This window comes from Pipra filicauda, unplaced genomic scaffold (assembly GCF_003945595.2).
Source record: "Pipra filicauda isolate LSUMZ 115617 unplaced genomic scaffold, ASM394559v2 scaffold65_size3143899_pilon, whole genome shotgun sequence".
NCBI classification, from domain to species: Eukaryota; Metazoa; Chordata; class Aves; order Passeriformes; family Pipridae; genus Pipra; species Pipra filicauda.
Window position 1 is genome coordinate 484,246 of NW_024104820.1, and position 15,805 is coordinate 500,050.

At 37.6% G+C, this 15,805-nt stretch overlaps 1 protein-coding gene across 3 annotated transcripts in view; it reads left to right on the top strand.

Annotated features, from left to right (window-relative positions):
* The window catches only part of NEBL (nebulette), a 251,660-nt gene that overhangs the window by 110,973 nt on the left and 124,882 nt on the right, over positions 1-15,805 (top strand). For 2 of the 3 annotated variants that reach the window (XM_027744706.2, XM_027744707.2), the window contains exon 4: positions 198-305. In XM_027744706.2, coding sequence (XP_027600507.1) covers positions 198-305 — 108 coding nt within the window. The other variant, XM_039388523.1, reaches the window with a different exon arrangement.

The following is a 15,805-nucleotide window of genomic DNA, read 5'->3' on the forward strand; positions in this document are numbered from 1 at the left end:
GCAGTTGCTCAGGCACTAGGGAGTTTTGTCCAGTTGCTGCCTATCTCTGTTAGTGGATGAAATCAGGCTTCTCCTTTAAAAGCTGAAAGCTTTATTTACAAGTCCTTTATTTACAGTAAAAAAGAATTGCTAGATTGCTAGGGGCAAATTATGGAAAATGAAAACAACCCTGTTCTTCTGTATTTTCTATTCTGTAGGTAAAATACAAAAGAGACTTTGAAGAAAGCAAAGGAAGAGGGTTCAGTATTGTGACTGATACGCCTGAGTTACAAAGACTGAAAAGGACACAGGAACAAATCAGTAATGTATGTGACTGCTACCTCAAGTGATTGTAGATGGAGAACTAGTGTGTTTAAGTATGTTTGTTGGTGTTTCTGATGAAGTCTGTGTGAGTGAAGAATATGATTTTGGTGATAAATTTGTGTATGTCTGATTTTGAAGTGTGTGTAACTGTATACCATGGACTTGTACAGCACATTGGAAACGTGTGTTCACCTCTCCAGCTTTCAGCGAGTATGCTCAAAGTATTTTCTTTATTAAAATGGTTTGACACTTTTTCCTTTTCTGATAGATTTGACAGTGAGTAAGAATACTTTTGTAAATTTAATTTACATATAAACTATATAAATTATGTAAGTTATACAGTTTTGTCTCTTTTTTAGCAGGGGCTGTAAAACTGAAAAAAATAGCATAACTGGCAAGATGGAGTTTTCTAAAAGCAGATAAAATTTTGATGCTGAGTTTTAAAAGAAAATACATGCAAGACAATGTTCTGCAAGATGAGAAAGAAATGGCAAATAGCAAAACTTAATGTGTTTCATTAGCTTACAGGAATCAGATTTTAAAAAATGGGACCTTTTCTGACTTACTATTTTCTTTTTTAATTATATTTTTACTGACTTATTGACTGTCTTTCACTAGGAAAGTTATTTGTTTGCGTTGTATTCCTTCATAACATGTTTAACTCACTGCATGAAGGAATATTGGGTGGTATGTAGTTCGAGTTATGATATATATAAAATAGGTAAGAACTAGTGTGAGCTAGAAGTGATACAGAATCAATACTATTAGCTTGTCTTGGCTTTCCTCCTGATCATTCTTCTGCTACAAGAACTTGTCCCCATGGATTATTTTGGGAAAATGTTTTTGAATCATTCTCTGTGGTAATAAAATAACAGCATGGCATCAGAAACACCCAATGTAAGTATAATCAGAAGAAAATGATGGAATTTATTTACTTGAAAGAAAAAACTTTTTTCAGGTTGATATATTATTGGAAAAAAGAAATCAATGAAATATACTAGTTTTTCACAGCAATGGAGATGTACCATTCTTGCCAAAGCATTGACTAGTTAAGATTTTGATGTCCACAGCTGCTCTTAGAGGTGAAAAATTTGGGCTTATTTCCTGGAGCCTTGGTCAACGGAGAGGACAGTTAGTTTAAGAGATGTGCAAATGCTCCTGTGCATAGATAAGATGAGAACAAAAGCTCATCTCTTATGTTCACGCCGAGTTAACTGAAATTACTGGTTTGTAAGAGGGGAAGATGTATTCTTCAGAGTGGCAAAAAGCATGGCCATTAAGACTTCCATTTGGGATCTGGGAAACTTCAGCAAGTCCCTGGTTTTAATCAGCTGTATTTTTTCTTCAGACCAGGAACTTAAATGAGGTCCTCTCGTGACCTATATAGGTTTCTAAAGCAAGAGTGATTCTTTTGCATGGGGTAGCTCTGGAATGCATCAAGGAGATGAAACGAGCAATGCTCTGATGAATACTTAATCCCTCACACGGGTCTGCTCTGTTAGGAGAGGTTGAGACGAGTACCCTGCAGCAGGCCTGTGGTGCTCAGTTTTGGATACTGGCATGCCAAGAAATTTAATTAGATATCCCAAGCCCAGTACCCTCACCATCAGACTGCAGAACAGGATGACACAGCTCACTTGCATGCTCTTTATCTCTCTCTTGTTCAAAGAGTATTGGGTTTTCTGTTGTGGGAAAAGGAGATGATAAAAACAAACAAGTAGTTTTGTGACATGGGAAAGAGCTTTCTTCCTATCTCTATGTTTCAATGGATCAAGGGGGTTTCTCTTCTAGCACAACTTAGGATACTGTCCGGTTCCTGAACCAAAGATACCTATCTGACTTTTCGGTCTCAGAAATAGCTTTTTTAAATGTGAAAAATGGTTTTATTTCAGTTTTTTTCCTTGGTGATTGCATGTACCACTCCTGTCTCTTCATTTTTAACCACCCAGTCTTAACAATCTAGATTTGTTCTATCCAATCTTAACAATACAGAGTTGTTTTCTCTTCTCTATGTATGCAGCTGACAGATTCCAAGTAAGGAAGTCTATGATAAAGAATTAATCTTGATGTGTAAAATGGAATTTTAAAATGTGCATGATAAAAGAAGTTGCATTTCATTTCTGCTTATGCTAAAATAATGAATTCATTTATAGCATTATATCCTAGAAAAATAATTCTGCATAGGCCACAACTTGAATCTAATTAGAAAACCGCTGTATTATAGAAATGCATTCCACACAGAGTAGTTTCTGTATTTATCAGATAAGCAGTATATGTCATCGACTAAGGATCTAATTAAGGTTTCAAGACACTGAAAGGTAAGCACTTTAATAATTTTAGATTAATTTTACTTTTCATATATAGAAAAATGGAAGAATACTAACATATCTATTCAATTTTCAGTTTTGTTTTGATTTCACCTTGAAGTATTAGATACTTCTCAAAGAACCTATTTGAACCAAAATTGTGACAACTTCATTGAAGGGGTAAGTGAGCACAGTTAAATGTGTAGATATTCTTGATAAAGATAAATAAAAAAATAAAACTAATGATAATAGATGTTAATTAGCATAAATAATTTTAAAATATTGTGTTTTTTGTCCTGATATTAAGTTTGACATCATACATTAATATTAACACAGTGCTCTCTGACTTTTTAAAGAATCTCTTATGCTATGAATATAAACCTTGTGAGGAAAAAGCATCATGGGAGGAGTGGAAGGAGAGTGGGTTGGCAGAGGGTGTTGGATTTTGTTTGCTATTTTACCACCAGCAACCCTGCTTCTGAAGACTTAGACCGAAGTTATGGAATTAATTTTATGTCACAATGGAAGTATTAGGACCAGAATGCAGTTTCATAGAAAAGAATAAAACGTACGCCAGTATCTCATGGGTTTTTTTGTCATTAAAAGCCCAGTTCTGCTGATGTACAACATGCTTTTAGCATTGAATATGTAGTCACTACAAAAAACATATACTGTTCACACAGAGAAATGTGTAAATTTTGTTAAAGGACCTTGCAGTGGTTTTTGTTCGTCTTGAACTTTGAGAGATTTTCAATATGAATGTGAATATTCTCAAAATGAAAAACATACCATGTATTTTTATAGGTGATTTTGCAAATAAGCTAACTGCACTCTGGTTTTGCAAGGAAAAAATTAAGGTGGCAAAAAGAACAGAATAATTAAAGATGATGGCAAAAGATTATTGATTTGTCATGACACTGGCTAAATGAGGAAGTAGGAACTCAATATAATAATATTTTCTTTAGGGAAATGGAACACTTTCAGTGTTTTGCAGCAATGAGCTGCAGCTTACTGCCACTGCACTTTTATGTCTAGCTATATGAGTTGAAGTATGTTTTATCCTAGGTGAAATAAGCTGCTCTTTCTTAAATCTGTTCCTGGTAAATGTCTGCAAAGTATAAAAGAAAACAGGTGTCCGTACAAATTGGAGTGAGAAGCTTTCATTAAGATAAGGCCAGTGCTTGGATAGTAGAGGTTGCTGCCTTGGTTGTATGGCTCGAAGGATGCATGGAAGCTTTCACAGTGGTTGCCCTGGTTGCTTTGAGAGCCCATGTAAAGGCATTTCTCACTTCCATATTAATGCTGTTATGAAATTAAGCCATGTAGGAGCAAGAAGCACGGCACATCTGTGCCCTTCTTGCCTTTGAGAACTAGCAAAATGAAGTACCACAATTCATTTATTTATATGTGACTCGTTTTTCCAGTAGGTTTGGATTGTATATGAAATGAAAACTGTATGATAATGCAAAGAAGGAAAATAAGAAAACAGATTAAATCTGCTTTAAAAAGCACGTTTCCAAGATACCCTATTTTGGTGAAGAAGTTTGGAAGGACAGTAGAGTTTAGTGAAGGGAAGGTCACTGAATCACCCCCCTATAGGGTAAGAGAGTGTCTCCCCCTTGTATCGGGACTTAAACTCCTCACTGAAATTAGTGAAGCCTATACTGGCTGCAGAGAGAGAGCATAAGAATCTTGAAGCATTTTTGAAAGTGTTTTATGTGGATTTTAGTGAGAAAAGCTGTTTGTTAATTGTCTTTCAATGTCTTTAATGAAATATGGTGAATGGTGTTTTTTTTTTTTTCTTTTCAGTATCAAGGGTCACATTCTACCGCCAGTTAAAATTATACAGCTTCAGGGATGCAGCAGAGGGCAGGATTTCCCTCATAATTTGAATCAACTAAACACCTGTTATCTGGATAAAGGCACAAATGATAAGGAATTGGATACTACCTCAAATGTAATAAAAATATGTCTTCAGTAGCAACTAAAGCAGAACACAAAACATATTGCTACTGCAGTTGTGCACATCTGCACATCTGAAATTAGAAACTGTCCTTAACAGACAATGAGCCATGGCTCCCTATTTGGAAGCTATTGGCAGAGCTGTTCAACCTGTTTACTTGCTCAAACACAAAATGATCTCTTAAATTGCTAAAACAGATTGTAGAGAAAATTGGCAAGAGAAGATGTTAACATGGCCCAGGGCTTCATTTCTAGGATTCGCAGTGCAAAGCCTGCAGATACTTGTCTCCAATGGCTTTTTTTCCTCCATTGAATTGAAGAGAAGGAGAAGAATAGGGAACAGGAAAAAATAACAGCAACATCAATGTCTACATTTCAACCACCCATCAAACCAACCATCAACAAAGAGACTGGGTAAGCATGTTAAATCGCATACAAAAAGAGCTTATGCTGTTCTGGGCAACGCTGGGGTTTTAACTGCTTCTGAAGTGATTCGTTCTTTATTTGACTGTCCTTGTATTCCTAAGCATGACTTTTATGGTGTTGTTTTTTCACTTGAAAAATAAGCATTTAGTCATGTATGACAATTGTGTCTACTAACATAGATGAAAAGCACTTGCTGACCAGTGCCTGAATTGCTTCATGTCCGTGGCATATGGGTTAGGCTGGATGCACCATGGTACCGATTGCCTTCTGCTCCCCTTGATTCCTCTGACAGTTTAACATGAACTACAACTCTGAGAGCTATTCATTATTTGATATGCTGTAGGCTTAATTCCACACAGCTGCACTGCAAACATGCTGCATATAACTCATGTGATTAAGCATCTATCAGTTGCCTTCAACAGCATTTTTTTCTGACTGGAAACAAGGAGGTTGAATATGTAGTTCCTATTGTTAATATGAGGGCATCTGTGCAAGAAGGTGGAGCTCCTACCGCTCTCCTTTGCAGTGAACACACATCCATAGATTCACATCCAACCTTGTTCCTTTTGTGGATTGATCTTCCAAGCTTGCTTTGTACGGATACCTAGAAATGGAAATTCTGAGAAGCCCCAGGTCCTTTGACTTTCTAATATTTCTGTATTGAAGTTTTTTTGACTTCCCATTTTCAGTAAGCAGAAATCATTCTACCTTTAAAGATAGAGTCCTAATAAATGCTTTAGAAATGACTTAGCAAAAGAATCACATTATTTTTTAATGACCATGAGTAGTACTTGCAGATTTTTATATAGCTTTCATATTTTGTAAGCTTTCATAAATTAGAGGGAAGCCATATGAGGAGTGTCTGAGGTCACTTCATCTGTTCAGCCTGGAGGAGACTGAGGAGAGATCTCATTGCATTGTACCACTTCCTTGTGAGAGGAGGAGGAGGGGTAGGCACTGATCTCCTCTCTTTGGTGACCAGGGACAGAACCTGAGGGAATGGCCTGAAGTTGCGTTAGGGGAGGTTTAGGTTGGGTATTAGAAAAAGGTTCTTCCCTCAGAGGGTGGTTGAGCACTGGAACAGGCTCCCCAGGGAAACGGTCCTGACAGAGTTCAAGAAGCATTTGGATGATACTCTCAGGCATGTAGTGTGACTCTTGGGAGTGGTCCTGTGCAGCGCTAAGGGTTGGACTCAATGATCCTTGTGGGTCCCTTGCAACTCGGCATATTCTGTGATTTTGTGAAAATGACTGAACTCATGCTTAAGAAATGATGAATCTGTGGAAATGTAAGTAATATTTTAGATAGAACCTGTGCTAAAAATTGAAACCTTTGAGAATGCATTTGAAACCTCAGTGTGTATTCTAATTAAAAAAGAAAAAAAAGATCTTTCTTTACTGATCATTATCAAAGCATTATGCAAAGTTAAAAAAGACAGTGTTAAATTAATCCCTATGTATATGAATTCTTTACCTATGCTTTCAATAAAAAGTCTGAAGTTATTTAACGGCATGGTGCTTTGTTACTTCTTCCTGCTGTGATCCCTCTGTAGAACAATAGTCACCAAATGTTCAGCTTTCTAATATTTTCTTTCATTTATTGTTTATTTACTGTATGGTATGATATTCCATGCACTATAAAATGTTGTAAAAGGAACTTGTAACTTCTTCATGGAGTTTTTCTAAAGCTTCTTTCTCACTTCTTTAGTGGTTTTCATTTACATTGTTGTCAGAGTTGCCTAAGAAATGAGGAGGTATTGGAAACCCCTTTTATGCAGACCTTATTTAGATGAAGAACTAAAACACAGAGATTAAAGTGCTTATGCTAATGCAGTAAGTAGCACCTAGAGTAAACCATTATCTTCTGTGTGAGCCTTCCATTAGAGGTAGAGGGGCACAGAGCCTTTGCTAGGGAATTTTGCAGCTGTTTGTTGAGAAGCTGGAAAAGATTACTGGGAATCCAGAACAATGTGTTCATGATTCGTCAGGGGTGGCACTGTCTTCTTTTTCTGTCCCCATAAGTTTTTCAGATTCTCTTTCTTGGTCTCTCTTTCTAAATCCTTCGTGGTACACATGACAGTAGCTCCCAACATGAGGGAAGAAACATTATTTTTAGACCCCGAAATGCCAAGTTGAAGGGTACTTTTTGGAATCTTACTTAGTCATTACAATCATTATGTATGAATCTGTCAGTACAGGTGGAATTGAATAATTTAGGTAACTTTGACTATGGTAAAAGGTCTGCTGAGCATGTGGATGTTCAGTTTGCATCAGTGTGTAACTGTTGTATTAGGCCATATTCCATGGGGGTAGTAAAACAGATATCCCTAAAAAGGTGACATTCTTCACCTGCTGAAGGTCAACTACCTGGTCCAGTGGGAGAAAGAGTGATGTTATGAGGCTGCTTCCTTTGTAAGACAGGTGGAAAGGTGCATAACTCTTCACAGAAGCATTTTGTCATTGAGAAGCTGGAAAACAAACCGCTGCCCAAGAGAGGCAACTGCATTTGGAAAAACTGCTAGCATTAAAAATAAGGATTTATAATGGCTATTATATCCCATACTGCCCAGAATAACATGAGATGTGTGAATTCAGATAGGCCTTTGGGGTAAGTCCGTTGAAACACTAACCCCAAATGTATACTGAAGTTCAGGTGAGCTACTAACATGAGAGAGAAACTCCACATTAGCAAATTGTATAAAGTGGAAGTGCTTGTCTGTCAGACACAAGTCTGTTTGGACTTGAATAACATGTGACTTTGGGACAATTTCTGTGTGGGGAAGGCTCCCTTTTAGCAGCCCCACTGTGAGGATGGTAAGTAACCTCAAAGAAACCTCTCAAATGTGAAGCTGAAACTGTCTTCAGAGATGCAAGGGGAAATATTTTAGGTAAAGTGTATCTCTGGTAGTCAAAGCAAGCTGATGTGATGCCTGTATAGCTGCTTCTTAAATGATCTTATTCCATCTGACTTTATTCTATAGGCTTACTTAGAAAGATCTCTTTTGTCTAGTTTTTTTAAGCATGTAAAATATGATATATATTAATGTGGTTGATTATATTTTTTTAAGATTTCTGAAGTCTTTTATAAGTTTACAGAAGAAGTTGCTGTAACTGTGGCCTATTTTTTCTGTATCACTGTTTTCATCTGAAATTAGTTGATTACAAAAGTTATGTAACCTCAAAGTTTCAAAAAATTTTCAGTGAAGTTCCACAGGGGGTAATATAGTCTTTCTGATTCTAATTTAAATAAATAAATTTGACAGGATGACTGTAACCTTACTCACTGTATTGACAAAATAAAATGAGTTGTGTGGTGGAAATAAAGCAAACCATCCAGAAAAATCCCCAAAGGCATGGATTTACTGCATGTGTAAGTGGGTCAACTCATGCATGAGAAATGAATGCTAAATGTAAATTGGTTGCAAAACTGTAGACTTTAAGTAGAATTGAATCAAGTGATAACCTGAATATTTTGATAGGGATATTCTATCATGCTTCTCTTTAGAAAACAGCAACAAAGCTGAGAATTACAGAGAAATAACTAAAGCATATATTTGTGTTAATTAGAACAGTGTCATTGAACTCCAGAATCAAAGGCATTGTATTTGTTGATGTCACTGGCACTGGTAAATTTTAAGTTGAACCTGTATTTGATTAAACCTGTATTTGGGTTGATGAATTGCCTTATGTGAGATACACTTCAGTTCAATAAAGACTGTGGTATTTCTTAATGAGCAAAAGGTTTGATCCAGTTTAGAAAAATACTTCTTGTGTTTTGCCTGGTTAAAATAATAATAAAATAGAATTTTCTAGTTAGGAGATATAAAAGAAAAAGATGGAAATTTCTGTCTCCCTGGTTTCATTTTCTATTTTTGGTAACAACATTCATATTTCAAGGCAAGGCTTATATCAAAGGCATCAGTAATTTAAAAAACTGCTACATAATCTTCAAATATGTAACATAACATTTCATGGACTTCATTTTTAATCCATGGTAATTGCTATCTTGTCAACAGATGCATTTGGTACAGACACAAATTGATATAAAAGTTTACTTCTGTACGTACTTATAACTCTGAACATCCTAATTGGAGGCTAAACCAACTATGTAAATGTGAGGAATGAATTGACAGTTATGCTATTTTCACATTTTGCTATGGTATCAACTGTGTTACGCATGGCTCTTTGTGCTGTAGCTTATGGAATGAAAAATTCAAAGCTGTAATGAAGGCAACTATGAAAAGTGTTTTGTGACAGCCGTTGTAAGCACCTATCCATTGTCTGACTAAAGAATTTGAGTTTCTCTTTAATCACTCGTGACTTCAAGACTTAATCTACTTGGATGGTTTCTGATATTTAAATATATGTTTCTTTTTTTTTTTTCTGTTGTGATACTAAGCAACTAAATTATGACACAACCCCAACAACTTATTTTTCCTGTGTCACTTGCCTATTTTAGCAGTATCAAAAATCACTAATTATTTTTAATGAGTGCATATTTTTGAAGTAATTGTTTTTTACATATAGAAAAAAGACAATGAAAATAAAACCTCTTCATAGCAGCTCAACTTGGGAGCTAATTAAAATGAAGCTTTTAGAATGGGAAAAAATTAATTAGCCAAGAAGTTGAGAACTAGGAGTTAGCACCCCTAGATATCTTTGAGTAGTTAAATGATTGCAAGGGAAATATAATTTCTAATTTCCTTGGTTTACTATACTGTCCATTACCTGCCTATCACTTTACCTTTTAGTTCTGTCTTACCTGATGCTTTTGGGCTGTGCATCAGTTGCTAGGGCAGCATTTTAAGCATTAAACCTCTTGCTGAAGAACAAGATGCTCTGCTGCTTCTGCTAATATCATCTTTAATCTTGATCCCTGGAGTTTTGAATGTCTCACCCCTATGATGCTCACAGGCTTCATTGACCTTGACAACAGGGATATCTGGTCCTCTGTGGCACTCAGTTATTTTTTTTTTTGCATGTTAGCACATATGTCTGTGATTTCCTTAGGCTGTCAGTAGATACATCAGTTGTGACAAAACCAGCACTGTAGTAAGTGTAATTAATGACTAAAATTTTTAACCATCCTAAGACAAGAAGGAAAGTAGCAAAAGTTTGTATGTGCCATTTCTGCTTGTGTCTACAAAGATCTGAGAGTATAAGGTGCTTGCTCCTCCAAAAAGCAAATTAGAGTGACTTTAGTATTGCTTGCTAACCCCTTCTCCTCTATAATGACTTAGCTACAGAAGTATTTTCGTGGGTTTTTTCAAGGCTTCTTTCTCTGATTCTTTGTCTGGCTCACAGCAACATAGTCTTGCTGTTAGCAAACACAGTATTTTAATGGATAATTGAAGGGTTGTGGGTTTTTTTCTTTGTTTTTTTTTTCTTTTTCAAGATCTGCCTTGAGTTTCTTTCTTTCCTGTCCTTTCTCAATTTGTAATTAGTGACCCTGTTCAGTCCCTCAGAAATATAAAGGGGCAGATATTGAATATTTCACTAAGCAAGCTACAGGCAGAGTTTGAATGTCAGTCTCCACTGGACTTTCTCAAAGTCTAGTCTGAAGAAAATATCATTTGAGAAGTGGGTTTTTTGAACTTCAAGGCTGGCTTTTTTCAGCCTTTCTGAGTTTCAGTCCTGCTGTGCCCCTGCTTTATATCTCCTTCCTCCTTTTTTCACTACAGAACGATGGTGTAAAGTGAACTCATACCCAGTTTGGCCCATCTAACCCTTTTCTCACCTGAGGAGAAATATGCTCCAAACTCTGTGACTTATGTTGCCAGGGTTAACTGATTTTTGTAGGGTTTGGCATCATGGGATAGCTGTTCCCAGTTTCCAGAACAGTGAGTGGGGAAGTAGCTGAGGAAGATAGTGTGGCTGCAGTGGGTTTTGGCACAGCAGAGCTGGTCTCTGAGGGAAAAGGAGAGGATATTCTTACGGGGAAACTGTGGCCAGACCCAGAGTCTTCATTAGAGCAAGGTCTGGGTGTCTCCAGGCTGTGCCTCAGTGTGCCAATACTGAGCAGAGATCCTGCTCCCTCCTCTTGTCATTTAGTGGGACAAAGGCACTTTGTCACCTTTTATCTTGAATGAGATTGGCTACCATTTTGTTGCAGAGATGGAGCCACTCAGTTGTGCTGTTCCCTCAGGCACCACTGATGGAAAAAGAAGGATTCAGAGGATCTGGAAGGGTGGCTCAGTCTCATCTCTCATGTTTTCTTGCCTGCTCAACAGGGAGACCTGCTCTGGTGTGGGTTGGGCTGCCCTTGGCTGCAATGCTGAGCACAAGGGGAAGGGCCAAAGGTTTTGTTTGCCTCTGCCAGCAAGCTGTAGACTTGACCAGGGCAAGGGAAGCAGGCATTGAATGAGGTCACTTGTTTGGCATTGTCTTTTGTTTAGCATTCCTTTCTGTACATTGTGTGTTTCTGGCTCAGATAATAGCTGGCTTGCTCTCTTGAATTGAGTCAGCAGTCAGGTTCCTTTTCAACAGAAATGGACTGGATGAAAGGCTTAAAAAAGCTTGGTGGTGATAGAAAATTAAGCAGAATTATCAATGAAGGTGATGGCAAGAAGTTATGGAAAGCTCTGACAATATTGAGGGATTGGAGATTAAATGATCAGCCTATATTGAAAATTTATATAAAATATACTGAGAAGACACAAACAGGGATTGAGTTGTCACTGGGAAAAAAAAATTAAGTAGAATAAGCCTATAAAGTCACAGGTAGCAATACAGCTGCAGAAGTGAATGTGATTATGTACAGTTTCTTATAAGGCAAGAATTAGGAGCAGGAAATGTAGCTGTCAGGCATCATACTTAAAAGAAAAACAAATATGTGGCCTATAACAAAAATGTGAAATTCATTAAGGTAGGAGCCAGGGAAGTCTAGGAGTATAAAATACATTAGAAGAAAGACGAGACAAGCTTGTGAAATTTATCGGGAAGTATTAACTGTTGTTACCTAAATCCAGTGACAGAATTGGGAAGGCTCTGGGATGCTGACAGCAGGCAAGTGAAAGGATCTAAACACGGGCAAGACTATGTTTCACAGGTGCCTTGCCTTGGCATGCATTACTGAGCAGTGATGAACCATGTCATCAGTGAGACCAGAGAGTCCATCAATGAGCTTAGAACCTTGTGCTATTTCTAGTCACAGCTGTGTCTCAGCCCTACCAAGCAGTGACCAACCCATTGCATCCTTGGTTATACATAGCTGGCTTGAATGTACAGAGTTAGAGTTAAAAAGGCTTATTAATTATGCACCTGACCGTCAACCCCTGTGATATCAACAGGCTTCATTCATGACATCTCATTGTCTTCCCAGCCTTTCTGTTACAAACCAGAAAACCTGTCTGAGTCTTGAATGGCAGATTTTTGAAGAGATGGCTGTGGTACAAAGGTAATTGAGATATCACAGATATTCCTTACGTACATGCAAGGGTTCTTGCATGGCCATGGCAATTGACAGACAAGGTATTAGTCAAGAGTAAGATGGCTTTGACCCCACTAGCATTTTACTGGTTTTCAAGTTAATCTCCCTATCATCTGACCACAACTTCCTTGGTGTTGCAAGACTCTCTTGGAGCGTATGAAGTAGATCCATTACAGATGAAACTAAAGTGAATGATGCACTCCAACCACTAAAGTGTATCCAGTCCATTGGACCAGAGTAAGCTAGACCATATCTACTCCCCCCTGCTGTAAAATATGGAATTTATGTCCTCAGAACTGTTTCATTCTAGAGAACTGCTCCTGTTATGCTGCAGTACTTCCTAATGGAAACATTGCTTAGGCTTAGGAATGAGTGATCGCTTTGAAGTTGTGTTCCTGCGAGACCTGAGAGTGATACTAACTGCAACTCCAGGCTTTAAAATTCAGAAAGAGGAACGCTGGAAATAGTGGGTGCTGAAAATCAGATTGTTGCATGACCTCTGTATGCCCTGTCAAGGGGTCACTGAGACTTGTCTGGTGTGTGCACTAAACTTGTAATTTATGTTCGCGGAGGATGTCAGGAGGAAGATTCATGTCTGGATGTGCAGGTGCTCCATTAGGACTTAGAAAGACATGGATTGATTAGGTGGTTATTGCCATCTGCAAAATTAGCCTGGTCAGAGACCCCTGACAGGGAAGCTTGGTGCATAACCAGTGAGCCAGGCTGCAAAATGTTAACAGTAGATAACTAAGATATCTGTGAGAGCTATCGCATCTGATATACTGGCTCTGAACTTTTGGGGATGACATACTGCATCTGTCAGATGGCAGACTTGAATTTTACCATGATTTTTTTGTGTCTGGATCAGCAGAACATGCACACAATCCTCTGTGTGTGTATGAGATACAGAAGGGAAGGCAGGTAGCCAGAAATTTAGCTGTTCTTTGGGAGCAGCATATAAGTATATGCCATATGTATAAATGAGACTTGGGAATTGAGTATACTCCACAGGTATAAATGAGACTCAGGAGTTATCTGGAAGGCTTGTGTCTGTAGGAAAAGATATTCCTATGGCTCAGAACAGCATGAGGAACTTTGACAATCCAAGGAAATCTGCTCCATGTGAGCAATTTGTTTATATTTTGCAACACGACCTTTTCTGACACGAACTCCAAATAAAATGAGAGGGTCGAGAACTGAGGCACAGAGTCCTTCTCTGTTAAACTAATAAAGCTGGCTGTTAAAATGTATCCCGTGGATCTGGCATTCATTCACGTGCGTATTCTGCTCTGCGTTTGGTTTCTGGTCTCAGATGTATACTGTGCAGAAACAGGGCCATTTACTCAGTCCCGCTTCTCACTGGTTTTCAAGGGCTGGCTGGACAGAAGAAAAAGAATTTAGGAAGTGTCTCCTATTGAATGAGCACTTTGACCTGCTCTAGTTATGAACGTTGCACTGTAAGGGCCACTGAGTCAGGTCCTCAGCTGTCATCAGTATTTGCTCACAAAAATCTTGTCATGCATGTTTTGAGCCTGATCTTGAAAGCTTTGAGATTTTTGACCCTAAGTGTCTGTCCAGGTGTTACTTGAGGTGTTTCTTATTTGTCAGACAATTCCTCTTAGACACGATTGAATGCATGGATCAACCATCACTGGTTTGTACTACACCTGGATTTGGGAGGTCTGCTCTTTATTCCTGACCTTGCTGATAGCATTCTTTGTTGCCTGTGGCAAGCTACTTCACTTCTGTTTCCTCTTCCACAAAATGGGGATAGTGCTGCTGAGGGCCTTTGGAAAACTCTTAAAGATATAATGAAAATGATAGAACAACTGAATATTATGGCTGCTGGTGTTGCTACTTGTGTGTGTAAATTTTGTAAGTGGTAACTTGGAAACACTGGAAAAAGTACAAGAGGGAGTGTCTTGAGTCATCAGTTCTAGTCTTCTCTTTTGTGGACAAGTATATCATACAAAATTCTCAAAAACCATGTCAAACTCCATATTAGTCTAATCATAGCTTTCATTTGTTCTTTGTGAAGACAGTTTTGTAACTTCACTGCCTGCAGATTAAAAGCCTCATCCAATTTGCAAAAAAATATTCTTTATGGCAGGGCTATGTCTGTGTGCGAGCACTGTTGTTTTGTTTGCATGGCACTTCTGCCTCTGTTAAAAGTTTAGAGAGAGGTGTCATTATCAGACTTTTGTTATATGATGCTGAAAAAGTAAGTAGTTTTTACGTGTCTATGCAAAAGTCCCACTATTCCACAAAGTCCTGCCTTTGCCTGTTCTGATGGGACCTCACTTTTTTTTTCAAATACAGAGGATGACAGTGTTTTTCATGCTATTGTAAGTGAGATTTTAAAAATACCTTTCTTAATTTCAAGGTTATATTTACTTTTCTTCAGGGCTATTTTGTTGGCCTGCAGCCACTGTGTGATTGATTTGGATGTGCAATTACATCCTTTTCCAACTATCAAATCTATAATTTGCAGCAGAAATTCTCTGAAGAGCATATTTTTGCATTAAGTAATGTTAAATTCCATCTTATTGCTGAAGACCTCAAACCTGATAATTTTGGCATAGAGAATCTTATTTACAGCCCTACATCATTAATAAAATTACTTAAATTAATCTTCATCAGACCCTTAAGGTATTTCCTCCAGGTATTTTTCAGCCTTTCAGCATCATTCTGCTGGTAGCACAACTCATTGAATCATTTGTGCAATGAGCTGATCTTCAACCTGTCTCTGAATTTGCAATTCTTGGATCAATGGGCATATTTTCTGACTTAGTACATAGACTTTATTCTTTTGTACTACTTCTCTGTGGTTACCATACCTGATTTGATAGATCATTAATAGGCCTTATTATGAGATTTATGATTTCAGAGTGCCAAGGATTTATTCACGGCTCTTGGTTAGTTATTTTCAGTTCTTTCAATCTGGGCACATAAAAGTCTGCATAATGGTAGACGTGTTGGAAATTTTGGAGAATATAGAAAATACCAAGGGACAACTTTTGTCACAAGGATTTACAGTCCTTTGCATGATAAAAGATTATAATAAAAGATTGAGAAAAAGGATTGTATGGTGAATGCAGGCTTTGAGAAATTCCTTGCCTGTCATACAGCTTTTTGTAAAGTTCAGGTATTTCCTTTCTTGATGGGAATATGTGAAAGAGTATAAAAATTAAAGATCTTTTTAAAAGTCTTATTATCATTGATAACTGTTGATTTTGCCAAGGCTTTTGATACTGTGAACAGAAAAGGTCTGTGGCAGATTTTGGAACGATTAGGATGTCCTCCCAAGTTCCTCAAAATGATAATTTTACTTCATGAGGATCAGCGCAGCCAAGTCAGATATGGCAATGCACTTTCTGAGC